This window comes from Cricetulus griseus (assembly GCF_003668045.3).
Source record: "Cricetulus griseus strain 17A/GY chromosome 1 unlocalized genomic scaffold, alternate assembly CriGri-PICRH-1.0 chr1_0, whole genome shotgun sequence".
In the NCBI taxonomy this organism is placed as follows: Eukaryota; Metazoa; Chordata; class Mammalia; order Rodentia; family Cricetidae; genus Cricetulus; species Cricetulus griseus.
This window is the reverse complement of record NW_023276806.1, coordinates 12688765-12716665: the sequence shown is the minus strand read 5'-3', so window position 1 is coordinate 12716665 and position 27901 is coordinate 12688765. Positions and strand designations below refer to the sequence as shown.

Below are 27901 nucleotides of genomic sequence, written 5' to 3'. Positions count from 1 at the left end.
ACCAGTCTCTGGAAATTGTTATTATTACTAGTTTCTATTGTCTTCAACAACTGTCTGGTTTCTAAAAATTGTTATGGGTTACCCTGCTCCAGAGCACCCAAGTTTTGAAAATAAGTATAAGTCACTCTGTTCCCAGAAAAACCACTAGCTGTCCCATAACCTTGCAGGTGTAAAAACCAAAATAACATTCCAAACTCCTCGTGGGCAAAATTTAAGTTCAGTTCCCATCCAACCAGTAAATGAATCATGTATGTTATAGCCAATCAATATGTTATCATACTCTTGCCTAGTGACCAAAAAGACATAAACCTGCCTGCCTTGGAAACGCGGGGCTGTTCTCTTCCCAGGGAACGACCCCAACGCATTGGAATAAAATCCTTTTGCTTTTGCATGGAACTTGTGTCCTGTGAGTGACTCTGTGGGGTGCGCCTCCCGGAGATGGACTTCACTTCTGGGTCCAACAGTTCTAGAACAACTGTAAGATGAGAGCACACGACCGTGGGTGGCATGGTATAGAGCCCACCGACTCATGTATAGTGTCCCAGCCGCTGAGGGGGCAGGGGCCACACCCGCAGCAGGCCGATCTCACCCAAGTCTCACAGTCGGCCCCGCCCCAGCGGCAGCCCCGCCCACCAGCGGCAGGCCCCGCCCGCCCCCCGACGTCAGGGCCCGCCCTGGGAGGTGCTCGCCCGCAGCCTCCGCCCGCCGCAGGGATGGCGCTGCGCTGGGACCTCCCGGCACTCACTGCGCTGCTGCTGCCGCTGCTGGCGCCCGCGCTCTCGGCCGGGGCCGGGGCCTGCCCGTGCTCCGAGGCTGCGCTCTGCCGACCCGTCCGCCACCGCCGCGACTTCGAGGTCAGCACCCCTCACCGTCGGCCGGCCGGCCGTGGCGCTCACAGCAGCCCGAACCGCCGAGCCTTCCTCTTTTCGGGTGGTTCCCTTCGGAGGAGACAGGAACCCCGGCTGCCCCCGCTCGTGCCCCTGCCTCCTCCGGCCCCCAGGCCAGCCCCTGTCCCTACCCGCTCCGCCCCCTGCCCGGTTCCCCAAAGTCTCAACCCCCCAAAGTACATCCTTTACTCCGGATGCGGAGTAGTTCTTTAGTTATGGACGATCACCCACCCAGGAGTGGCGCTTTTAAAAACAAGTATTTGAGTAAATTTCCCTTTAACCCAACCTTAGGGCTTGCCAAGCTTCTGGCAAAGTCACACTCTTGGAGCAATGGTAAAACCACATAACTGGAGTTGACAGCCGTACCTGGACCTGGAGGAAGTCAGAGAGGTCAGACGGTCGAGTCTAAAACATTTGTACAAAGAAGAACAGTTCGTGGGTCTATTTCTCGTATTTGGTTTTGAGGCATGGATATTTAAATCCCTGTTTAGAGAAAAACAGTGACATTGTTTTTGTAGACTCTACCTACTATGGAAGCCTAACATCCTTTAAAGGGAAAATTTAGGTCCATTAACGTTTGTTTGAGCAAAGGTCACTGGCAGCACTCATTATAGAAAGCTCAGAAGTTAGAATCCTGGGTAGTGGCTCTTTTACGGGCTGAATCTGGAAGAGGAGTAATTGGTTGGCAATGGATAGCGGTTTACATTTTTGTTTATGAAGTTGGCTGGTTCTGATTGGCTAAGTAAGAATCCAAGGCACTCACTCAGCTGCTTCAGTCTGAAGCTCCTCCCGCCATTAAGTGGCTTTATAACAATCTGATTTATTGTGGCCTTCAATACTTAGTGGGTGACTTAGTATTTGTGAGCATTTTGAATTACATACAAAGAAACAAAATTATGTTCATTTATCTATTAGTAGTAAATGAGGCCTTTTCTGGCTTTTTGTCATTTGAAAGGGGAAGACTAGATTATACGACCTTCCCCACTGCATATATTTGTGTGGGTGGGTGGGTGGGAAGATACTGCGTTTTAAGGGTAAACACCATTTGTACTGGCTCGCTTTATGTCAACTTGACACAAGCTAGAGGTGTCAGAGAGGAGGGATCCTCAATTGAGACAATGCCTGCAGAAGATCCTGCAGTGGGCAAGCCTGCAGGGGGCATTTTCTTAATTAGTGATTGCCGTGGGCCCACCCCATAATGGCTGTCACCATCCCTGGGCAAGTGTCCCTGGCTTCCCTAGGTAAGCAGGCTGAGCAAGCCTCCAGGATCCTGCCCTGCTTGAGTTCCTGTCCTGACTTCCTTTAAGGATGAGCTGTGATGTGGAAGCATGCATTAAATAAGCCTTCCTCCTCCTCCTCCTCCTCCTCCTCCTCCTCCTCAGATCCCTGTGGTCACAGTGTTTCATCACTGCAACAGACACCCTACATAAGACACCGTTCTCCACCGTGGAAGACCCAGCATCCCCTTCCTTTGTATTTTCAAGACTGGGAGTGGTTGCTATTGTATCACAGGCCCTAGCTGTTTGCTATTGTTTTCCTTCCTTCCTTCCTTCCTTCCTTCCTTCCTTCCTTCCTTCCTTCCTTCCTTCCTTCTTTTTCTTTTCTTCCTCCTCCTCCTCCTCCTCCTCTTTTTCTTCTTCTACTTCTTTTCTGAGACAGGGTTTCTCCGCGTAGCTTTGGAGCCTGTCCTGGCACTCGCTCTGTAGACCAGGCAGGCTTCAAACTCAGAGATCCGCCTGTCTCTGCTTCCCGAGTGCTGGGATTAAAGGCGTGTGTCACCAACATTCGGTTGTTGTTTTTCTTTTAACAAATTGAATCTTAGTTAGGAGAATTAAAACATTGGGCCATTCAGTTTCACATTCTGTGTGCAGTTTATTGGATAGTTGCTTGGCAGAGAAAGAAATGAAGCATGCATAGTTGATTTTGAAAGGTGAAAGGGAGGGTGAGAAAATTAAATGTCTGCTTTACTATGTGGTAAGTGCTTTACACAGCCCTTTCCCATCCTGCTCCCGTGGTCCCCTAAGTCTCTATTTTTAGTGCCAGTGTCATGTACCATCCCTGTTTCAAACACTAATGGATCTCCAGACAAAATCAACAATTCTGTGGGCCTCCCAGTGGTGCTTGAGAGTGCCACCTATCATTAGTTTTATGTGTTCTGTTCTCTTTAGCATTTCTGTGTCTGCCTCCTTTTCAGTTCCGGAATCTTGGAATAAATAGTTGTGAAGATGTTGGCTTTGTTACTCATCTGCAGATGTTCATTTGCCTATAAGTACACCTTCCTTTTCATCCTCCAGGTTGCAGACCTCCTCTAACTTGCAGTCATCATGGATTTCTTGAATCACCTGGCTAGCAGGTTCCCTTTATATGGTATAACAGGACCCTGCATCCCCCCCCCACACACACACCTTAATGCTCCCATAATTAATTTCCTAGTGGACGCTGGTATTTGTTACCTCTGTGCCTTTAGTGCAGAGCACACCTACATTTTAATGGAATTCATTAAGTACTTACTAAATCCAAAAATTAATACCTTGAGGTAAACGGAGAACAATCAGGGAATGTTTTGTGCCTCTAGAATCATCTTTGAGATCTTTGAGGAAGGGGAGAATGCTGGAGGAACAAATTAGATACTTTAAAATTGGACTTACTGCTCTTCTAAGTCAGCTTCATCAAAAGCACATGGAGAAACAAGCAGTGTCCATGGCCCCATCTAAAACAGACGGAAGTTGAAGATCTTCAGACTCTTAGTGATGTGAGCTGTACTGCTCCGGCTGTCACTGAGACCCCACTCATGATTTCTCATTCATCCAAACACTACCCTACTGTGATTCCAGTTTGCGTCCCTTTTAATCTATTCTCACTTAGGCAGAAGGGGCTTTTCTAGAACGCATTCCTTTTCCTTTTAAAAATGTGTGTGTCTGAACACTAGGCGATGAAGAAAACAGACAAAAGGACACAAAACCATAAACGTGTAAAGTGGATGTTTCTTCTCATTTCAACTCTGTCACAGGTTTAGGTTTGTTTGTTTGTTTTTGCTTGCTTGGAGGATAAATGTAAAAAAAAAAAATCAATCCATAGTAAAACTACAAAACTTAATGGCTTCAGAAGGCCATTCTGTCTCTGTAGAAGTTCACTGAGATGTAGTTTGGTGTTTGCTACCTTAGCATAGATGAGTGACCTTTGTATGTGAGTCCATTACAATAAAGAGGTTTTATTTAAAAAGAAAGTGTCTGTCCTCTCCATTTCCCTCAGGATACTAACTTCTCAATAGGGCTGAATTCCTGACATGGCCGTTCGTTTACCCCAGATGAATCCTTTTCTGTTTCTTTTCTGTACTTTCTCTAAATTCTAGGTATCTGCGGTACTAAACATTTATAGTCACTGTACTCTTGTCTTCAGGCTTCCACACTAGCCAGATCTTCTTTCAGGTCCATGTAGCCAGCAGCTCCATTAGGTAACCTGACGTCTTTGTCCTGTACTCTCTGTGTCCCGTGTCCACCACAATACCTGGCATATGGGGGTAGTTCATATATCTGGGTATCCGTATGATAATCTCAGATTAAGTGTTGGTGCCCACCCCTGTTTTCCTGGTAGGTCTTTGTGTTTGATGTTGGACAGAAGACCTGGAAATATTATGACTGGTCACAGATTACAACTGTGGCAGTTTTTGGAAAATATGACTCAGAACTTATGTGCTATGCTCATTCAAAAGGAGCCAGAGTCGTGCTAAAAGGTATGTTACTGGAAGATACATGTGCCTAGCCAGTGGAAAAAAACAAATGTGAATTATTTACTATAGTCCTTTTTATGCCTTTCTTTTCTTCAAGACCTAAAATTAATTGTAGATACTGTTAAATCTAATCCAGAAATAGATTTTTTTTTTTAAAAAAGAATTAAACAAAATGTGATTGCCTAATTGCAGTGTGCTGACTTTTAGTCAGGGTCTGCAAGTTCTGCTTCTAATTTCGAGTGATTTTACTCTTAATGACCATTTTGAAGATTAGTAAGCAGTGTCTGTTACTTGACAAAACATTTTTTTTCATTTGGAAAGCAAATTAGAGGCTTATTATTCAAAATATTACCATGTGTCTCCAAGACATTTTGATGGCTCTGGGCTTAGTGAAGTAACTGGCTTTTAACAATGAAAAAACATCTGTAGAATTATGTCTGTGTCTTCCAAAGGTGATGTCTCCCTGAAGGATATCATTGATCCTACCTTCAGAGCATCGTGGATAGCTCAAAAAGTTAATTTGGCTAAAATGCAATACATGGATGGAATTAATATAGACATAGAACAAGAAGTTGATTGCTTATCACCTGAATACGAAGCATTGACAGCTTTGGTTGAAGAGACCACACAGCGTTTCCACCATGAGATTCAGGGATCACAGGTCAGTAATGTTCATTTTTGTTGTTTTTGGCTTTTAATCAAAATATATTCATGAAAGTGTGACTTAGGTATCTTAGTTTTATAGCAATGATGAATTTCAGCACTCATTTCCCAGAATACCTTTTCCAGAGTGTTAACATTATTTAAGTTCCTAAGTTTCTATTCATATCACAGTACAACACTGGGACTGTTCCGTCTGCTAGCCTGCAGCACTGCAGGCTATGGGGCAGCATTCTGTATTCAGTCTCCAGCCATAGTCTGAGGGCAATTAGTCTCCAGCTACGGTGAGGATAGGATCTCCCCATAGCTTTGGTAGAACTGAGAGCTCTCTGGTGACTTGGCTGCTTTGCTGTTCTGATTTTCAGCTTGAACCCCAATATGTCCTTGGGTTTTTATTATTCGTGCTACAGTTTCTGTTGCTGTGAAGTGACACCATGACCACGGCAACTCTTATAGAGGAAAACATTTAACTAGGGCTGGCTAATATTTCACAGGGTTAGTTCATTATCATCAGGACAAGATGCATCTCAGCACGCAGGCAGAGCTGGTGCCGAAGGAGGAGCTGACAGCTCCGCACCCTGACCCACAGGCAGCAGAGGGAGACTGTCACACTGGGCGCAGCTTGAACATGTCAGACCTCAAGGCTTGCCTCTGCAGTGATGCACTTCCTCCAACAATGCCATGCCCACTCCAACAAAGCCACACCCCCTAACAGTGCCACTCCCTGTGGGTCAAGCATTCAGACACACGAGTCCATGGGGGCCATACCCATTCAAACCTTCACACTGAGCAAATTAATGATCCCTGACTTTAAACGTTTAAAGTCCCGCCAGATGTAATGGTACATGTTTAATACCAGTTTTTAATTGGGAGAGGAAGGAAGACTGGGATTTCAAGATTTTATATTGCTGATCATATAAAGAAAAATATCCACACATGTTCATTACAGACAATTAGCAAACATTTTTATCTATACTTGGTAGAATCAATGGATGCAGAACTCACCATTATATAAAGTATGTACAATAAATATATTCTGAGTATCTATTATATATATATGTAATATTCATCCAAGGTAGAACATTGTATTATAAACCAATGATTTTGAAACTTGCTCCAAGATCACATGAGGGTGCTATTTAAAATTTCCTAACACTAACTTATTGAGTGTGGGATAGAACTTGGGGAACTGTATTTTTACCATGTGCTTTAGGTGATTCTAGCAGAGCTGGTTGTCATGAATTTGCAACTTATTAGTAAACTGAATGACACAAGGATGGACCTATCTAGTGGGAAGGAGGCTTATGGTTTCTATTGGGATGATGGCACCACTCTTGCACTCAGGAAGTTTGCTAAATGTTTGTACAATTAATTTTTTAAGTTTTCATTTAGTCTCTCTCTCTCTCTCTCTCTCTCTCTCTCTCTCTCTCTCTCTCTCTCTCTCTGTGTGTGTGTGTGTGTGTGTGTAGGTTAAAGGACAAGTCTGTGGAGTTATTTCTCTCCTTCCATCAGTTCCAGATAATAAACTCAGGTTTCTGCACTTGGTGGCAAGTGCCTTTACCCTGAGCCATCTTGCTGGTCCTGAATAAATTGAAAGATTCTAAAAAGTATATATCAGGTATTTATACAGAGTTAGTCTTGAAATAATACTCGAGTATTTCATTGTAAAAAAGAAAGTAAAAGAACAAATGTTAGACCACTCAAAAAGGAGTCCATCATGACATGGCTCAATAGTTCTTAAGCTAGAGATCAGAAAACAAAAATGCTGGGAAAAGAGAGCCTTGAGTGGGAGGGAATCTGAGCTTCATTGGAATGCAGTCAGCATTGAAGAGCTAGGGATGCCTGCAAAGACTTCTTCCTACATCCTTGTTCTGAAAGTAGACTCAGATGCTGTGCTGGTTTCAGTAGGTATGGCCCCCATAGACTCATGGGTTTGAATGCTTGTCCTATAGGGTGCCACTCTTAGGAGGTGCGGCCTTGTTGAGGAAGTGAGTCACTGTGGGGGTGTGCTTTGAGGTCTTAGTATGCTCAAGGTATGCAGTGTGGCAAAGAGTTCACGTCCTCTTGCCTGTGGGTCAAGATGTCCAACTTTCAGCTCCATGTCTGCCTGAATGCTGCCATGCTTCCCACCATGGTGACAATGTAAACCTCTGAAACTGTAAGCCAGCCCCAATTAAATGTTTTCCTTTATAAGAGTTGCCATGGTCATGGTGTCTCTTCACAGCAACTAACCTAAGATGCCTTATGTGACTGAGCTGTAAGAGCCAATACTAAAACTCAAGGCTTTGGCTTTCTTGTCTCAGAAGTGTAAGATAAACTGTGACAGGCAATTCAAGTGAAAATACTCTTAGTATTCCAGATATATAAATAGTAACAGAGTAGATTCGAAACTTAACTCCTTAGAGGTACTTACTCACTTTGTGTACTACTGCAAGACAACTCCCATTTTGTATTAAGAGGCAGTGACAAAATGTGTCCAATATGTCAAAATTTTACTTCATAACCATTTGAGGCAGAACTGTTGGTGCTCAATGAATCATAGGGAAAACTTTGAGAAAGTCTGGAAACTCTGCTAAGATAAATTAGAAAAAATATAAAGATTTTATATAAAGACTCATTATAATTTGTATGTGTTTACTGGGTGTCTGAATAAGGGGAAAACATTTGGTGGAATTTTAGAATGTTTTTACACAACAAAACTTATAGTTAAAGTAAACATATTTTAAGAGACTTGGCCTTGATGATCACATTCGAAATAAAGGAGAATTTATCATTTAAGTGATGATGTTAAGCATTCTGAGTTGATGGATGAAGCCCATCTCCCTGACTGCAATACTGGGCCCTCTCCACCATGTCATACAACTTTGAATTAGGGACTAACTCAGAATACCAACAGGTGACCTATGTAGCCGGCACAGTCAAGTTTTCTCCATTTGATTTCTTTTCATGTGGCTTCCCTTTCCACTACTCAGGGGCCACCATAGTGTGTTTCTATTGAGGCAGCTTCCTCCAGTCAGCGAGTTCCCAGCCCAGCCTTTGAGACCATCTGGGTTGAAAATCTTTCTCTTTACAGTGCTGTGCTCCTGGTCCTTGTGTATCCAGATACATGTGTAGGACAGTCCAATGTAGTAACAAAATACATTATTAGGCCTCTTCTACATGTGCTAGATCACATATGCACACGCTGTAAGCAGCTCTTTGTTCTTGAGTGGAATGAGGCAAGAGAACATATGATAAAAATCGGATATAATGTACTTTATCATGTTATATTAAATAATAGGTAGGGTTTTTATTTCACAGGTAACCTTTGATGTAGCTTGGTCACCAAAGAACATAGACAAAAGGTGCTATAATTATACTGGAATTGCGGGTGCCTGTGATTTTCTCTTCGTGATGTCTTACGATGAGCAAAGTCAGATCTGGTCAGAATGTATTGCAGCAGCCAATGCTCCCTATAATCAGACATTAACTGGTAAGAATACAAGAAATGATCACTTAGTTTGTAATATTAATTCCAAAACCTCTCATACAAAAGTACTTTTTAGTTTTTCTAAATTATTTATATACCCCTTATATAAAAGTTTGCTTTACAAATAAAATAGAATAAAGTGTAAAGTGTATTATAAATCAAATATAATAAAAGAATAAAATACATTGGGGAGCTTTAGTATTTACACAAAAATAGAAAATTTCAATTACTTCTTATTATAGCCTCATGGGACAGCTATGTTATCATTGATCCTTTATGATACTACTTCAAGCCTAACACTCTTGTCTTATGGCAAAATATTTTTGTTTAATATTATGGAAGTTAATGCAGAAATTCACAACCAGTCATAGTGCAGGCAATAATTGTATATGAATTCAACCACAAATGGGAACTCTAACACACACACACACACACACACACACACACACACACACCACGGCTCAGGGACCACTGTGACGTGTACAGAAAGAATGTAATAGCCCGAGTTTGGAAGGACCATAGCAGGTCTGCTATGACAGGCCTGCACACTCTGAAGTTTACAGCACAAGACCCAGCCAGTCACCATTCTCAGGAGCAGTAGAAGAGTTTGTTCACATTCTTTGTGTCCTAAACTACAGGTTACTATAGTGTAAGAGCAAGGACATTTCTTATCTCCCGCAGTCATTAGGAAACATGCAGAATTTTTTAAACATGGAACACTTCAGTTTCTATAAAAAATTCTGAGTATCACTGCCACAAAGTTTAGGATTTATAGAACTTTTTGAAGCTTTAGAGTCCCAAATATCAAATATATGTTAACTTCTAACACATAAAATTATTATGATTTGCAATTTTCATTTCTTCAGTTACATTTTGTGTATTTTGTTTCCATGTTGTCTTCATTGGATGTCATCTCTTATTAAAACACAAAGCTTAGAAAGCAAGACATACTATGACTTCAGTTCTTAAGGGATGATTTTTGTGACATCATAGAAGTATTTGTTTCTACAAACTTAAGATTTGGTGTAGCTGCCCAGCTCCCTTTACACATGAGCAGACACACAAACAGAAGAATTACATGGTTTTCTATCCCCTTGTGACTAGGATATAGTGACTACATCAAGATGGGCATTAGCCCTAAGAAACTCATCATGGGTGTTCCCTGGTATGGTTATGATTACACCTGCCTGAATCTATCACAGGTAAGAGCTACTTTATTCCTTGTGTGATATTACTCCATTATATATTTTGTTTTGCTTTGAGCATGTGAAACTTTTTAAAATAATTTCTGAAATATATTTTGAAGCTAAACTTTATTTCTTTTTAATTCTTTAATATGGAAGTTTCTGAATGTCATGCATTTTCATTTTATTATCAATTTAATTATTCTGTAAAGTCAGATTATTTATAGTGTATCTTTTATTTCTAACAGCTTTATTATTTGTCTCATTTTGATTTTTTGTATTTGCTTGATGATAATATGGACATTTTTGGACTTCTAGGATGATGTGTGCAACATTGAAAAGGTTCCTTTTCGAGGGGCTCCTTGCAGTGATGCTGCAGGCCTCCAGGTGCCCTACAAAGTGATTATGAAGCAAGTAAATAGTTCTGTTTCTGGAAGCCAATGGAATAAAGACCAGCAAGCTCCTTATTATAACTACCAGGTACATTTTCATAATTTAAGAACATTTACTCAAGCCGGGTGGTGGTGGTGGCGGCACCCACCTTTAATCTCAGCACTTGGAAGGCAGAGGCAAGTGGATTTCTGTGAGTACAAGGCCAGCCTGGTCTACAAAGCTACACAGAGAAACCATGTCTCAAAAATTTAAAAAAAAGAACATTTCTATAATGCTATTTTGTGGTTAGATATTGGTCATTAATAATTTACCAGTTTTACTGTTTATGTGCATAAACCTGTCTTTGACTTTGTGTAATCAGGAAATTTAGTTGCCTGGGAAAAAACTGAAGTTAAATTATGATTTTGAATGTTTTATGTATATCACAAACAGGACTTCGTAATAGTTGACAACTATGCTAAGGTAGTTTGCTTTTCAAAGGGCTTTGGCCAAAGTAGGTTTTGTGTTTGAAAGTCTCCATTTATTTCAAAATAGCTTAACAATTCTGATGAGCTCCAGAGAGGTGGGAACAAAATTGAGATTAATAGATGAGTAATTATAGATTTTTATATTGAAAAATGGCACCTGTCAATTTTATTTTACAAGTAAAACAAATTATAAGGGATTTTAAAAGTTAGAAACAGAAAAACATTATGTAAGAAAATATAAATAACTGTGTGTACATATATGACATATATACTTATATGTATAAATAGCATATGCACACATACATGTGTAACACATATGTAAGCAATATTACTAGAACTCTGTTCTAAGAACTGTTAACATTATACATAGAAATGTACATACATGTACAAATATGCATGCATGTGCTATGACCAAATATATTTAGAAAGCACTTGGCCATATCTGTTGGTCTGAGATTTCTATTGTATGGAATTACATTAAAATATTTAACAAGTGTTGCAATACATAAAGCTATTAATTTAACATAGAGCCTGCTTCAGTTCACTCAGAACCAGGCAGGGGAACAGTATTTTATGGTTATACCAATCAATTATGTATAATTTAGAAATATATTGTAATGATAGTATATGCTGTTTTATAATTATTGGCTTCATTTTTCTTTTTAAATAAGAAGATGCAGAAACATATTGTTTTGACAGTAAATGATACAAATGATACAACTGTGTCTGACCAGCTTTGATATACATGTCCACTTACATGTGTCTTACTTCATAGTTCTTTTATAGTGAGATCAGTTAAAATCAACAATTTTAAAATAGGTGATCCCTTGCTGCCTTGCTCTTAGAGTGGTAATGGTGTTTATGAGATCTTTTCACCTTCTTTCTCTTGTCTGACTAAGAGTGTGTGTCCTTTGAACATCTCCCGTGCCTTCATTCACATCTTCTGATATAACTACCATTTTAGTTTCTCTGAAAGACTGGTTTCTGAGTGAAGTATGTTTATTTCCTAGACACGCTTTAAGATATTTGTATTCACATGCACTAGTTGTATATATCAATGGGATTCAGTATGATTTCTGACACAATACACAACATTTACTGGTAAAAATCAAGGTTGATAGCATTTTTTCCTTATAATTTCTTCATATTTGAAACCATTGTATTCTTACCTCCTATTCATGAGGTATTCTATTCCTGTCTGAGTGTGTGTTGGTAACCACTATCCAGAACATACTGTTTCAGCTCAAATAATTCATGAAACACTTTGGGGAGCTTTGGAGTCCATTTAATGGTATTTTAAACAACAATCCACTGTTACCGTTATGCTCCTCATTTTTAGTCAGAGTACAAAAGTTTCTTTTGTGTGCTAGGTCATCCAGGGAGTCACCTTCAAGAGCCTTTTAGCGTCAGTTCTGTCAGACCCAGGAAGGGGGTACTTCCTTCTCCACTGCTATTACCTGGTCATCTGGCCCACTTATCACAAACAATAGTCATCTGTTGAACCCCTAGGTTGGCACGCCTCCAGAAACTGTAAAGAATACAAATAAATAAATACACAAATAAACAAGCAAACAAGCTGGTTTTGTTCTTTTTAACTTGGGTTTCATATCAGTTACCCAGTGGAGATAAACAAACATGCATCCTAGCGCCTGCCTTACAAGGGTCTGGTTAAGCATGTTTTATGTAGAGTGAGACACAGGAGTCTGAGTTGTTACTTGTGTCCCGTGTTGTTCTAGACAGGGTCTCACTGTGGAGCTTAGGCTGGCCCTCAAATCATGACCCTCTGGCCTCATCCTCCTGAGTGCCAGGTGTTCATCACCAGGTCCTTTTACCTTCTAGAGTCTGTAAACAGAGAAAGCTCCAAGGTCTACAATGATTCCAGTGTACATCTTAGTTGATAATCATTAGGGCACGTCAGATAGTCTTAAGACAGAGAGGTTCTTAAACAGAAGATGATATTTAGAAATATGTGTATAACCATGAACTAATAGAGAAGGAAAGTTATGTGATATACAATTTTCATTATTTCTTTGCGTGCATTTTGAGTCCTTGAATTTAAGAATTTTTCTCTTACTGTATTGAACACTTTAAATTTCCAATTCAATTGTTTTTGTAGGATCCTGCTGGCCATTTTCATCAAGTGTGGTATGATAACCCCCAGAGCATTTCACTAAAGGCAGCGTATGTCAAAAACTATGGCTTGCGGGGCATTGGCATGTGGAATGCAAACAGTCTTGACTACTCAGAAGATGCTCTAGCCAGACAGCAAACAAAAGAAATGTGGGGAGCTTTAAAACCAAGATTGTGATGGAGAGAGGAGCATCTCTTGTCAGACTATTAGATTTTGTAAGAATGAGCTGTTTAAGTGGTTCTAGCTTCTTGCAGAGATAAAAATGTGTATATTCTGTCATGTTGCCATACTTATCTATTGTTATACTCAACACACAGGTAAGAGATAAAGAGATTCTTCATTTGAACATGAAAGATACATATATATCTTAAATAGTGAGGAATATAAAAGCAAGAAACAAGGCAACATTCTATTAAATATTTTTCTATGTTTTAATATATTTTAATTAGGAAAATTGCTTTCAAAATTTCTCTTCTGGTATTAAAATATACTATTAAAAATCATTACTGATTTAAAAAACGTGTAACTAGTGGACAAAAGATAATGGGGTGGGGAATGAATATGATCAAATTATGTTATATACATGTATAAGAATATCAGAATGAAGCATTATTTTTTACAATTAAAACATGCTAATAAAAACATTGACAAGAACTATGCATATCTTGAAATGGAAATTGTTGGCTTCAAACACATTCTTTACAACCTAGCCTTTGAGAAGCAGTGTATGTTGGATTTATTTTCAACAAATGTTAAATTTAGAACCAGGAATTTGGTTATCTCCTTATATTGACCAAAATGATTAGACATGATTTTTCTGCTTCCTGACTCCTTATAGTACATACTAATGTTTCATGACACACATTAGAGTCACTTAAATCTTGAAACAGTGTATGAGAAAAAAAGCATGCATACAAATTACATGAGAGATGAAAATTTAGAAATATTTGAACTTGTAAAGGCACCTGATAAGAGATTTCTGTGTGAGACTCTTGCAATAAGAAAAAGCTGGTGTTGAACTTAGTCTATTCACTGTTTAGTCGTTCATGGTGCTTCACTTACTAACTCTCATTTCTTGCCTAGTTTTCTTTTCATGTTTTTCTTCTATATTTGCATTTTGCTTTTAAGCTGCATAAGAACATTATTCTCTCTGTTTTCTAAATGATCAATTTTGTGAAAATAAATTTCTAATGTAAAGCAGTCTTCATTCTCGTTCTCAAAGCAAGTAACAGTAACCTTACAGGACTGGTGAGATGGCTTAGTGGTTAAGAGCACTGGCTGCTCTTGCAGAGGTTGTAGTTTCAATTCCCAGCACCCACATGACAGTTCAAACATAACTCCATTTCCCCAGGGATCTTTAACTCCAGTTCCAGGGTATCTGACACACTGTTATGGCACACACATGTTACACAGACATACAAACATCCATGCACATAAAATTAAATAAAAATAAATCATAACATTGTATTTATATTACTTCCTGAAAATACATAGATTAAATGTTTGGTGTTGTGGAATAATCTTTTTGTACACTGTGACGATGCTTTACTCTGATTGGTTTAATAAAAAGCCGATGACTTGACGGATTTTAATGATCCATCACGGGAGGCCTCACCCTCCCTGGGGAGTGGGTGGGGGATGGGATGGGGAGTTCTTTGGGAGGCTTGGGAGGATGGGAGGGAGAGGGAACTGGGATTGATATGTAAAATAAGATTGTTTCTAATTTAAATAAAATCTATAAAAATAAAAAGCTGAATGGCCAATAGCTAGGCAGGATTTCCAGGCAGAGAGGACGCTGGGAAGAAGCCAGCAAAGACACCAGGGGCACTGAGCACGCAGGATGGGCACTGTGGAGATGAGGTGACAAAACCACCTGGCAGAAAGTCAATGAATAGAAATGGTCTACTTAGCTTATAAGAGCTAGTTATAAACAAGCCTAAGCTATCGGTCGGTCGAGCTTTCAGAGCTAATAAGAGGTCTGCGTCATTATTCGGGAGCAGCTGGCAGCACAGAGGAAGATTCACTCCAGTTTGTATCCTCTGAACTTCATGTACATAAATCCTATCTTCTTTACATATGATCACTTCCAAACTGGAACAAGTGATGTATCAACTGTTACCACAATGTTACATTTTCTATTTACATAGTTGTTTACTTCATCAGAATATGCATAACTTTATTTCTAAAAATCATTTTATATTTCTAAAAGCAGTACAAATTAAATTATTAGGCACAAATTTGCCATACATGTATATGTAATAGATTTTAATAAAAATATTAACAAATTCTATTTCTAGGCAAAGATAGTGGTATATATGTTTTGCTACTAATTTTGCCATCATACTGGCCTTTAAGCTTATTAAAATAAATTATAAGACTGTAAAATAGGTAATAGACTCAAAATCGTCTAAATAAACAGCCACTATTCAGATTTATACTATGACTTGTAATACCCACACAAAAACTAAGATTTAAGTCTTTAACTGATACATCAGCCTTACGATTTATATAAAACATTGCCAAGGAACACAAATCATAAAAATTTCAAGAGATAAATTAAATGAACCTACATAGTGGAGATCGGAAAGATGTCATTTTCTTCTGTGTCAGTTCAGCTTTCAGTGTCTGTAAGTCTGAAACTGCTTGTTTTCTCATCTGTAGAAAGAGGTGCCTTTTAAAAATGAACTTCATCTCGGCCTTCTAAAAGGATGGTGGGAACTGTCCTCATTTGCCTTTCATGCCCTCACTCTTATTAGATTACTACAGTAAATTCATGTTATACATCTTGGCTAACAGGTATTCTTATGAGTGTCTAGATGAGTATGAAATTATGTCCTTTATGAGTATATAAAGGACAGTTGAAATGTCTTGAAAGATAGAATAAAAGGAACATTTTTTTTAAAATGTTAGCTTCAAAATCTCACTGTGGAACAAGTAAAACCAGCGCAAACAGGATCCTAAGGTTTCTTTAGGAAACAGATATTAAGATGCATGATAGGATACACTCGTGCCTAAAATGCGTTCTCGGGGTCTCAAACCTTTACTTTTCCTCATTTCGTAACTAAGGTTCAAGAGCATTAGCACAACCTACAAGTTTGTTAAGAACAAAGAATCTCAGGCTTCCCTGGGTTTATGGAGTCAAATGCTGCACTCTGAACTAATTCTCCTGCTAAGATAAACGATTCAACGTTTAGAAGCACTTCTTATGCTCCACTACCTTGAATAAATAAGTCTGCAAAAGACTTGGGCTTGACTTTCTGCCTCTGATTTCTCAATAGTATTGGTGGGAATGTTTTAGGTGGTTCATTTAGAAATCAATAAATATTATTGGTTATATGTCACAGGACCAATTGTTTTTCATTGCATACTACTTAATATTTAGCTCATATTATTAAAATCATCCTTTGTTCTTTTCCTCTTAAGTCTGAAGCATCCTAGTCCTAGGCCAGCCTTGAAGGAACTGAAAAGCATCTAGAACTGCACTGTCCAATGTAGTAGATAGTAGTAAATTTAAATTAACTAATTAACTAAAGGTAACTAAAATTAAAAATTCAGGTCCTTCATCATACAAGCTACATTTGAAGTGCTTAATATCCTTAAGAGGTAATGGCAACCATATTCAATGGTGAGGTATAAATACTTGTAGAAAGTTCTATTGGTCAGTGCTAATTCTAGATAATGATAATTATTCTGTGCTGTGAAACTATTCTGGAAAAAGGGTGAATGGAGAATCTCTGTGGTCAGTCTTTCCTCTTTTGTGTCTACATGTTTTAATGAAAGAATATGTAGTCTTTCCTCTTTTATGTCTACATGCTTTAATGAAAGAATATGGAGTCTTTTCTGTTCAGCTCAACAAGAGAGTTTAAAAACTCCAGGCCAGGGCTGTAGCTCTGAGGGGAAGTGCTTGTCAAAGGGCTTCCTAGACTACTTTATAAAGATGCTGAGAATGCTCAAAATCATCTATTCGACATTCCGTAGAGAAAAGCTCCTACCAAGAAATAAAGCTCACACTAATGCAGTCTCTGCTCCAAAGGAAACTTAGCATGTAGCAGAAGAGCCACACTTCATTAAGTATGAAAATAACAACAGCAAAATGGTTACCCAAAAAAGTGAGCAAATTAAGTGTGAGTCAGGGGCTCATGTGGAGATTTGTCAATTTATAAATGTCTGAAAATGTAGGAAAACTATTTTTAAAGTGTTTTTCTGTTCATATTGTACAGAGTCATGGTCCTTTAACTTTTAATTAGTAAAATTTACTTACTTTTCCTTACTTTTCTTTGGCCTTCATATAACATGCATCTTTTTAAATAGTATTTATTTTTCTTCCCACATTTTTTTTCCATTCATGTTCTTTGCTGTGAAAGTACTAATCTAAAAAGAGTCAGTCCTGGCTACCCTTGTAATACTGATATTCAAGGTTAAAACACCGAACTATTTTTATTTCAAGATGACCGTTACAATCTGATTAGCACAAATGTAGATTACCTTAACTTCTAATATGAGTTTCATTTTGTCAGTGTCCAATTTCCTCTTCAGTTGGTCAATTGCATGCTGTACTTCCGTGATCTGGATTATAAGGTAATTCTGTGTGTGAGACAGAAAGTCATTATTTAGTGTAATATTTGTGTATTTAGTATCAGTGGCTTTATGAACACAAACTGTGAAGTGGTCACGAAAATAATCTGTTTCAGAAGACAAATGTATGCTTTGGATGGCTTCCTTTCTGCTGAGATCTTGTGCTTTAGCCGTGACTTCTGTTCTACCTCTAGTCATTTATTATCTTTCAGACAGAGCCTGGCACCATGGCACAGTATTCAGGAGGCTGAGGCAGGAGGATCTCAAGTTGAAGCTGGGTAAGATCCTCAGAAAATAAAATTGCTATTTGGAAAACTGACCATTCATGTAACATCCTTTATGCTATTAATTTATGAAGATCTTAGCAAACACTTAGAATTCAGCATAGTATTTTATTATCTGAATCAGTTTAGGATTATTTAAAAATATTTAACAATTAAACTCTTCTATATAAGAAAATATACTAAAAATAAAAATAGTGCTGGGCGGTTGTGGCACCCGACTTTAATCCCAGCACTCAGGAGGCAGCACTCTCTGAGTTTGAGGCCAGCCTGGTCTACAAGAGCTAGTCTCCAAAGCCACAGAGAAACCCTGTCTTGAAAAACCAAGAAAAAAAAAATCCTAAAAAACTTATGCAGTATGGTTCTCTTTACTAAAGGCAGTTATTTAGGAATTTTATACTTCCATGTAGGATGGTGGTGGTACACAAGCCTTTAATCCCAGCACTTGGAAGCCAAGGCAGACAAATAAAGGAGTTCAAGGCCAGCCTGCTCCACAGAGTGAGTTCTAGGACAGCCAGGGCTATACAAAGAAACCCTTTCTCAAAAGACAGAAAATAAACAACAACAAAAAGAATTTTAAACTTCCTTTGTGAAGCAGATTCTCCTGTTGAACCAATAAAATTGTAAGATAAAAGTAGAAACTATGTTAAAATAATGTTGACTATTATGGCAATTATTTTAGCCTATCTGGATTTTATATTAACTTTATCTAAAGTAGTAAACATTCACTATTTCATCAGGTCTAAAGTGAAATCATTATCATAATTAACATATTTTAAATCTTTTGGATATGTGAGATCAATCTAACAAAAAACAAACTGCTAAATGACTCCTGGATTTGTTTATTTTTGCCTATTTAATTATGTGGTAGAATTATACAATAAAGGATACTCTTGTCTGTGATGTAAGATTCAAGACTATCCCAAGAGAAAAATGAGTTGATGAAAATTTCATAAATTTAAAAGATTCTTTAGAACATCAGTGATCTTGAGTTCTGTGGTGCTGTAACTCCCTCTTCCTATGGACTACAGTGAGCTCTATTAACACCTTAGTCTTATTTCTCAGTTATTTATTTCTTTGTAATCTAATTAGCCTACTGCAGCAGGGGATTCCTTGGCAACTGTTACTGATTCAGAGTTCTGCCTAGTTAACCTCAACCAGACTAAAGGAAAGGAAAGATTCTTTTTTGTTGTTGTTTTGTTTTTGAGACAGGGTTTCTCTGTATAGCTTTGGAGCCTATCCTGGCACTTGCTCTGTAGACCAGGCTGGCCTTGAATTCACAGAGATCTACCTGCCTCTGCCTCCCGAGTGCTGGAATTAAAAGTGTGCGCCACCACCGCCCGGCTGGAAAGATTCTTATGTTTTGTTGGGCCCCAGCCCCCAATGGGGCTCTGTGAATTGACAGGTGCATCCTGTTCTCTAGTCCTGGCTCAGAGTCCCGGCCTTGCCCCACTGGCATCAACATCTAGTAGGAGGAAAACACGAGCTCTTTCTTACACCTAGGGTTTTCCCACTGTGCCGTAAGTGTGTATAAGGCTTCTCTCTCCCTGCAATAAAGAGACACAGAGACAGAGACACACACTCTCTTAGCACAAACCCAGATGTCTTCTCTTTCATTTAAATCTCCAGGCTTTTGCTGGATACATTAGGCTGGTCACAATGTTTCATGACTGTGTGTGTGTAGTAGCAACTCTAGTAGAATCATTGTATCTAGGGTAAACATTAGAATGAAATGGTTGTTCTTCACTGTAGCTAGGGCAAATATCAGGATGAACAGTTGTCTTCTAGAAGTACTTAGACCCTGAAGAAATCATTATGGAGAGCAGTGATAGTTTTCTGTTCACTATAGAGCTGCTTTTCTTATATTTTTGGGTGTGAGCCTAGCCTTTAATGGCTGAGCTATCCCTCCAGCCCTAGAGCTGCTTCTCTGAAGCAGCTTCACAGCCTTTGCCTGACTCTGGTCACAAGACTCTCCTGGCACACTTAAAGTTCTTAAATTACTGACTACTGCAGACAGTAGGACTAAAGTGGCAAGGGTGTGATGTTTTCCTTCATAAAACATATAGATTAGATCAGGGGCTTTGGTATGAGGGACTTGTTTACCCAAAAAACAACTTTTATGTAACAATCAATAAGCGTTTGCACAGCGAGGTTGGGTTAAGTTCATAGAAATTATTCCTCCCTGCTGCCACCATGAACCTAAATTACTTCTTGGAATGACCCTGTTTCCCAACACCCAACCACTCTGGACCAGGTTTCTGTCCTATTAGCCACTGGCAACTCTACTGCTGTTAGAAAAAAGCCGTCTCATGAAGCCAACAATACGAACAGGGGGGAAATACCAACAGCACTAAGGCCCTAAGAGAACTTGTCTTCTGACCTGTGCCTCCTTGTGATACCAGGCCGGGGGTGGGGGGTGGTTTACTGTCCAAGCAAATTTTGCTACAAGTAACCCAGAGAATCCTAAACACAATAATACAAGTATAAAGCCTGCTTTCTGCAAGGGCTTCTCTAGAGGAAGGGGGCGCAGTCTACAGTACCTTCGAATCTGAGATATTTGCCAGATTCCTTGGTCGCATCTTGATCTCCCTAGCTTCAAGCTGCATGAGGAGTTTTTTATAGTAAAGTTCCAAATCTTCTCGAAGTTTTGTTAAGACTTCCTCCAATGATGCTGTGACTTTCTTGGTGTCAAAGTATTTTTTCTTCCAGTTGTCACCGGCTACAAACAAAACACAAACTAAAAAAGTTACAGGTGGATACGGTTAAGACATCGGTTCTCAAGCTGTAGGCCGTGACCCCTTTAGGGGTTTAATGCCCCTTTCACAGGGGTCTCCTAGGATGATTGAAAAACACAGATATTTATATTGTGATTCCTAACAATAGCAAAACTACAGTTATGAAGTAGCAATGAAATAATTTTATGGTTGGGGGTTACAACGTGACGAACTGTATTAAAGGGTCGCAGCGTCAGGAAGGTTGAGAACCACAGTGTTAAAGCATTGAAGTTTTAAGGTAGAAAGGATCCTAGAGTTAGAAAAAGACAGCAATTTAAAACATTTTCCTTCTCTCATTTTTCTTAGCTCTTACAGACTTACAAGTACCTAAAGCTGAGAGAAATGTTTGCTAGATAATATAGTGCTTTGGTTTGAGTGAGAATGGTCCACATAGAGTCATATAATTTGAATGCTTGGTCTGAAGTTAGTAAAGCACTTTGAGAAGGATTGGGAGGTGTGGTCTTATCTGGAGAAGTACCACTGGAGGTGAGGGAGGTAGACTTTAATGTTTCAAAAGTCCATGCCAGCTCAGCCTCTCTCTGACTCCTGCTTGTGTATCAGACATAAGCTCTCAGCTACTTCCCAGTGCCATGCCGGCCTGCTTTCTGCCATTATGATCACAGACTAGCCTTCTGAAATTGTAAGGAAGCCACCAATTAAGTGTTTTTTGTTATAAGTCGCCTTGGTCTTGGTATCTCTACACAGCGATATAAAAACAACCATGCCAGAAGTTAGGGTATTGCGGTGATAGGCTTTGGAATCACCTGACACACCCCTGGCATGTATCTTTGAGGGTGTCCAGAGAGCATTAATTGAAGACGGAAGACCCATCATGGATGTGGGTGGTAGCATACCATAGAAAGGGTTGCAAAAAAGCAAGCCAGCAAAACACCAGCATCTACCGCTCTGCTTCCTGCCTGGACCAACCATCTCACCATCTCAGAAAGCTCCTCCACACGCTTTCTGTCCTAGAACTGACTTTATCCCTTTTAGACACATTAGGTCTCTCTCCAAGTCCTGCTACCTGCTACTAGCAGCTTCCACTAGTCCACTCTTCATCTTCTGCTACATCTGTCTCTACAACTACAGTCAGCATGACATCATGTAAAAGCTGCACTGTCATCTGAGCTGTCCCCTACTCCTGTAAACAATACTCCACACAATGGTCATTATCATCTTCCTTAATTTTTTTTTTTTTTTACAGTGCTGAGGCTTGAACACATGACAGCTTTACTACAAGGCCTTATTTTTTGTGATTGTTTTTTCTTTCTTTCTTCCTTCCTTCCCCCTTTTTTTTTTTTTTTTTTGAGATAGAGTTTCGATGTGTAGCCTTGGCTGAGCTGGAACTCACTGTGTAGATCAGGCTGGACTTGAATTCAAAGCTCAGCCCACCTCTGCCTCCCATGTGCTGGGATTAAAGGTGTGTGCCACCATACTTGGTCCCAAATGTTTTTAAGATTATGTAAAATCCTAGTTTAAAATCCTCCAATGGCTTCTAACATTACTTAGAACAAAATCCAATTTCTTTGACTTAGGTTTGCTGATTAATTTTATTTATTTTTTCTACATTCCACTTTATTTAGCATGCTCTAGCTACACTGGCCTTTTTTTTCAAGGTTGACTACCACAAAGCCATCCTTATCTCTTCGCCTGATATTTACTGTTCCTCTTATGCAGAATGATTTTTTTTTTCAATGCCTACCTCATTAATCTGATGTGGGCATCTCTGTTCAGAAATGTCTTCCTGGAAACCCTAGCTAAAGCCCCATGCTGCATCACCCTCATTCCTACTAGCTCCAATCATATTCTCTCACTCATTTGTACTAGTAAAGCAGCAAGGCACACATATCCCCAAATGAAGCACCTAGGGCAATTTAAAGACTCAAAGATGGCCTCTAGAGTAAGTGACACACGACTCTGAAAGATGGCTTCTAGAGTAAGTGACACACGATTCTGAAAGATGGCTTCTAGAGTAAGTGACACACGATTCTGAAAGATGGCCTCTAGAGTAAGTGACATACGACTCTGAAAGATGGCCTCTAGAGTAAGTGACATACGACTCTGAAAGATGGCCTCTAGAGTAAGTGACATACGACTCTGAAAGATGGCTTCTAGAGTAAGTGACACACGATTCTGAAAGATGGCCTCTAGAGTAAGTGACATACGACTCTGAAAGATGGCCTCTAGAGTAAGTGACATACGACTCTGAAAGATGGCTTCTAGAGTAAGTGACACACGATTCTGAAAGATGGCCTCTAGAGTAAGTGACATACGACTCTGAAAGATGGCTTCTAGAGTAAGTGACACACGATTCTGAATGACCCGCAGGGATCAAACCAGTGAGCTGAGTAGACTTGAATAAAAGAAAGACAGGTTGATGACTAGGGGAAGCATGGCAGAAGACATGGAGCCAAGAGGCACACTTGGATCCTAGTGTATCCACTCCTTCTGGGAGGCTTCCTTGGTCTCTCCCATCCAGGTCACGTGTTCCTCCTTAACATTTCTATAGTACACATGTGTAGTTCCTCTGCAATAGCACTAAACACAATGTGTCATTTAATCTTAACTCGGTTATCAATTTCCCTGATTGTGTGTATAACACTTAATATCTCCTCATCCCTTACAACAATGTCTAAATATGCTAAACACTTAAACACTTAATAAATCTGTGAAAGAATTTAAAATGAGTTTTGATATAAAAATGTTTGGATTTTAATTTATAACACCTTATACAAAGCATTCATTGTATAACAGTCAAATAATGATTGTTTTCTATATTAATGTACTTGAATTATGTATTAAAATGTAACAAGTATAACAATAAATACTAATTATAATTATGTTATTTATACTGAAAGTATCAATTTTGTACAATATAGGGTTAGTTTTCTTTATAGTTAAAAATTTGTGTAATAAACTTTACCATGATATCGTTTCGATTTATTTTGTTCAAATAGTTTTTCAACTTTTTTTATTAGGTCTTCTCTAATACTTTCCAGATATTTTCTTTCTTCTTTTACTTGTTTCATTTGTTCAATAATCTTCTCTCCTAGAGAGATTATAACCCATACTCATCAATTCTGAAAAGGTAAAAGATGGTTCATATCCCAAAAGACAGATTTACAAACCTGAAAGTGTATAAAAAAGAATAAAATTTATCAAAATGTATGTTTTTCTTTCTGCTCTTACTACTATGGAGAACATAGATGAGACATTTGATTTGCTTGGATTTATAAAATAGTATATTTCTTCTGCATTTACATAAATGTGTGAAACTAGGTAGTCAGGCAGGCTAAGTTATCCTTATATTTTTTTAGTTTCTTATTTTTGGTAAATTTATTTTGGGCCCAAAGTTACTGTGCTTTATAACTTACACAGAAAATGGATATTTGAGAATGAAATAATATTAGTGACTAATATACACTGTAATCAACATAAAATTAATATAATTTATATATATAAATAATTTATAGTAAAATATGTAACAATATTTGCCATTTGCCTGTTTTCTGAGTGCAATTAAGTGGCACTACATTACTTACAATATTGTATAACCAATCCCACCACCCACCTCCACAACTTTAAAAAAACATTCGTAAATGGAAACTTTTTGGCCATTAAACCATAACTCCTTGTTAACACAGTTAACCTTGCCTCACAAAGAATTATCCATACTTACGATGTTACAAATACTTACTCTCAATTTTTAATAAAGAGGAGTCAGTTAATCTGGAAGAAACTCGCTGAGAAGGAAATGAAGGAAAATCAATAAGATCTGGTAGTGTGATGTGCTCCTTGTCACCCACCTGTAAGGAGGCATGAGGGTGAATAGAACCACCAGTGTGAAGCATCCCTTTAGCCCATCCACGAGTGTTTGCTAGAGCACACCAGCAATGCCCTTTCTCATGACACCCGATTTGGCATGTATAGCTACAGATAACCTCTCATGCTCTTTCCATTTCACTAGGACTTTAACATTTTATGAAGACAGTATACAAAAAGGCTTTAAAATGAACTATCTTTCTGTATGGAACTTCTAAGATTTTTGATTTTATTCAATCAATATAATAGCTTCTTAAAATTGTTAAAGATAGCTATTGATTTTTCACGTAGACAATTTTGATAGTTTATATTTGCCAACAAAATTGATGAGTCTATCACATTTTCAAAATGTTACCATATTGTTTTGTATCTTAGATTTACAGGCTCTATTTCCTCTTTTTTTGTTTATATTTCCTCAACTTCTTTTCTTTCTCTCCCCTCTCTCTCTCCCTCCTCCTGTATTGATATACTTGTTTCTGTGTATGTTATATGCCTGTGGAGGTCCAGAGGACAACATGCAGTAGTACTCAGTTCTCTCTTTCACCAAATGGATCTTGGTGACATCAAGCTTGATATCAAGTGCTTTAACCTGCAGAGTCATCTTGCCTACTCTTGTTTCAATTTTCTTAATTTTCATATTTTACCCGTTCTTAATAAAATAACTCAAGCCTTCCCATGTTGATGTTTCTCTCATTATGCTTATAGACCTTGAATGGTTTTCAATTCTACTAATTTTTAATTCTCTAATTTACTAGATACTACTTGTAAATTACCTGTCTTGCTCATATTTTGTTTCACTGTTTCTACAGCTTTATTTAAGTTTTCACACGATAACAGAAATTAGAATTTCTCTACACAGCCTTCCAAATACCATAAAAAGGCCGATAACTTACATGTACAGCCAAGATCACAGAATCCTGCAATCTACACACAAATGTGGAAACAGGAACTGTAACCCACAGTGTGCCCAGAAGCTCACATTTAAGCAAAGTCAGATGCACATTTTATATTTCAGAGCACTATACATAGACAGCATGGAAATGTCTCCTTGCTCCATTCTAGAAGGCAGGACTCACCATAAGCAGTATTTGGTAAATCATAGCACTGTGAATGACAGAGTCCCAAAGCAAGGACTGGGAATGGTTATGAGCAGACACAGTTTCTGAAAGAGAGGGGAGTGCTTTGAAAGAAGAGGTGTTTCTTGGGGGCTCATGGCCAAGAAGAAAGAGTTCCATTGAGTTAACAGAAGAGAACTGCTCAGCCACTGAACATACCTGCATCTGACAATCACTGCAGGCAGGATTTGTTTCCACTCTAGAGATTTCAGTCCACAGCTGGATTTCTCTATTACTGATATGTCTGTGATGAAGTGGACACGTGGCAACATGACTGTGTGTGTTGTAATTTAAAAAGCAGCTCAAGAGAGAAAGACACCATGCAACAGAGTTCAAGTGGAGGGGTTTTTTTTTTTTATTAAGGGTGAAGGATGGTAAAAGGAAGCCCAGTGAATGTGCACAGGTGGCACTCAGTGGCAGCAGCTGAGGGCGTATCCTGTCAGAACTCCAAAGGCAGGCCAGTCCAGGTGCCTAAATACTAATAATGTGGCCCAGAAAACTATTTACTTCATAGTGACCAGGCACCAGAGCAAGAATGTCTACCCGCTGGCACCCTCCTTCCACTCCCTCCTTGTATTCTGTACAGGTCCCCAGCATGCTGGAGGGTAGTGTCTCCACTTAGGATCTTCATCACTTATCTCTCTGGAAACACCCTCTCATTCAGAAATGTGCCTTACTAATTCCTAGGCATATTTCTGTAACACAAATAATATAAACCCAGATTGGGGTTTAAGCTGAAGATCAGAAAAGCAAAGCAGCCAGCCACTAGCTCTTAACCTCTACCTCGGGCTGAAAGGGTTGTCCTGTCCTCAGTGTGGCTGGAGACTAATGGCCTCATGAGATCCTTTGCTTCTTTCTTTCATACCTCTCAAATCCTGGGATTAAAGGTGTGGGATCCCAAGTTCTGAGATCACCTTTGTGTGAGCTGTTTCTATTTTAGACTGGATCAATTCCGTGTAGCTCTGAGTGGCCTTGAACAGAGATCTGTCTGCCTGTCTCCTGAGTCCTGGGGTTAAAGGTGTGTGTCACTACCGCCTAGCTTTTATAGCTAACTAGTGTGGCTGGCTTTGCATTCTGATACTTCAGGCAATCTTTATTAAATCATAAATGATATATCACCACATATTTCAACCCAATTAAGTCAACAATCAATATTTATAATAATATCTACCTCATGAGGTTTTGTTGTTGTTTGCAGGGGAAAGGGAATCAAATGGATCTATATGTGTAAAATGCTTATAATAGTGCCTGGTAATAGATACTCATAGTTAGATATTAGTAAATCTAGTATTGCTAAACACTGAACTGAACTCTGGAAACCAGCTGCACAGAGGGAGGAGTGATGAGCAAAGAGGTCAAGACCCAGCTGGTGAAACCCACAGAAACAGCTGCCCTGAACAAAGGGGAGCTCATGGACCCTAGACTGATGGCTGGGAGGCCAGTATGGGACTGATCCAGACCCCTGAATGTGGATATCAGTGAGGAGGCCTCGGCACTCTATGGGGCCTCTGGTAGTAGATCAGTATTTATCACTGGCATATGAAAGGACTTTGGGAGCCCATCCCACGTGGAGGGATGCTCTCTCAGCCTGGACACATGGGGGATGTGACAGACTTTGGAGATCCCCTATGGAGGGCCTTACCCTCCCTGGGGAGCAGAGAGAGGATGGAGTGGGGGATTGGTGGGGGGCGGGGGAGGAGGGGAGGGAGAGGGAACAGTGATTGACATATGAAGCAGGCTTGTTTCTAATTTGAACTAATAAAAATGATTAAAAAAAAACAGTGAAAGCATTTAAGAAAATGATCTAAAAAGCTGTTGTAGATTACATTTTCATCCCACTTATTTGGGCATATTATTTCTTCACAAAAGCAGAAGCAAAAATTGATATATATTTTTATAATAACCACCACAGAACCACTAAGTGATACTACTGATATTACAACTATATATTTATGGCATTATAAAAATGTAGATATTTAATCTGCACCTTGTATTTTAATTTCTGGATTATTATTCCATTACAATGCTACATTGAAATCAGCATTTTCCTATCATACCGGTTTGGCCTGCGGTTTGTTGACACCTGTATTACCACCATCTTCTTCTTCTTTCCAAAGAGATGGACTAAAAAGAGAACGACAGATTGGAAAGTCATGTGAAAACTTGATTCCATGAGTATTAGTGCCTAAATGTCCATATAAGAATGTTTGCTTTCATGTTATACACACAAACATAACTTGGAAGATGTTTAAATACAAATCTAGATGGTGGCTTGTATCAGTAGTCCTAACGTTTTCCCTGGATGAAGCAGAGGGTTACTTGAATCTAGGAGTTCAAGACCAGCCTGGGCATCAGGCATCATAGTGCGACTCTACCTCTTATTTAAAAAAAATCATGCTGGGCTATGAATTTT

General features: G+C 39.0%; 2 protein-coding genes and 1 long non-coding RNA gene across 5 annotated transcripts in view; 1 reads left to right on the top strand and 2 right to left on the bottom strand.

Moving 5' to 3' along the window:
* Nucleotides 1-194: 194 nt before the first annotated feature.
* LOC118239603 lies at nucleotides 195-1561 on the bottom strand. Its single transcript, XR_004772187.1, has 3 exons — nucleotides 1254-1561; nucleotides 746-938; nucleotides 195-475 (listed from the first exon to the last, which is right to left on the bottom strand). It is a non-coding gene; the product is annotated as an uncharacterized LOC118239603 (long non-coding RNA).
* On the top strand, nucleotides 684-17815 carry Ctbs (chitobiase). Of its 2 annotated transcripts, none has more exons than XM_035452040.1 (7): nucleotides 684-854; nucleotides 4482-4620; nucleotides 5070-5278; nucleotides 8578-8749; nucleotides 9851-9948; nucleotides 10249-10410; nucleotides 17709-17815. In XM_035452040.1, exons 1-7 carry the CDS (start codon nucleotides 714-716, stop codon nucleotides 17745-17747), a joined length of 960 nt encoding a protein of 319 aa, XP_035307931.1. In that variant the 5' UTR covers nucleotides 684-713; the 3' UTR covers nucleotides 17748-17815. The 2 variants fall into 2 exon arrangements, with proteins under 2 accessions (XP_035307931.1, XP_027251723.1); XM_027395922.2 differs by lacking the exon at nucleotides 17709-17815 and adding an exon at nucleotides 12907-14503.
* The window catches only part of Spata1 (spermatogenesis associated 1), a 36217-nt gene continuing 20369 nt past the window's right edge, over nucleotides 12054-27901 (bottom strand). Inside the window, exons 8-14 of one of the 2 annotated variants that reach the window (XM_027395923.2) lie at nucleotides 27546-27612; nucleotides 24249-24357; nucleotides 23475-23600; nucleotides 20318-20496; nucleotides 17407-17505; nucleotides 15492-15576; nucleotides 12054-12318 (exon numbers count right to left, since the gene is read on the bottom strand). In XM_027395923.2, coding sequence (XP_027251724.2) covers nucleotides 12296-12318; nucleotides 15492-15576; nucleotides 17407-17505; nucleotides 20318-20496; nucleotides 23475-23600; nucleotides 24249-24357; nucleotides 27546-27612 — 688 coding nt within the window. In that variant the 3' untranslated portion in view covers nucleotides 12054-12295. The remainder of the gene's footprint in view (nucleotides 12319-15491; nucleotides 15577-17406; nucleotides 17506-20317; nucleotides 20497-23474; nucleotides 23601-24248; nucleotides 24358-27545; nucleotides 27613-27901) is intronic. The other variant, XM_035452039.1, reaches the window with a different exon arrangement.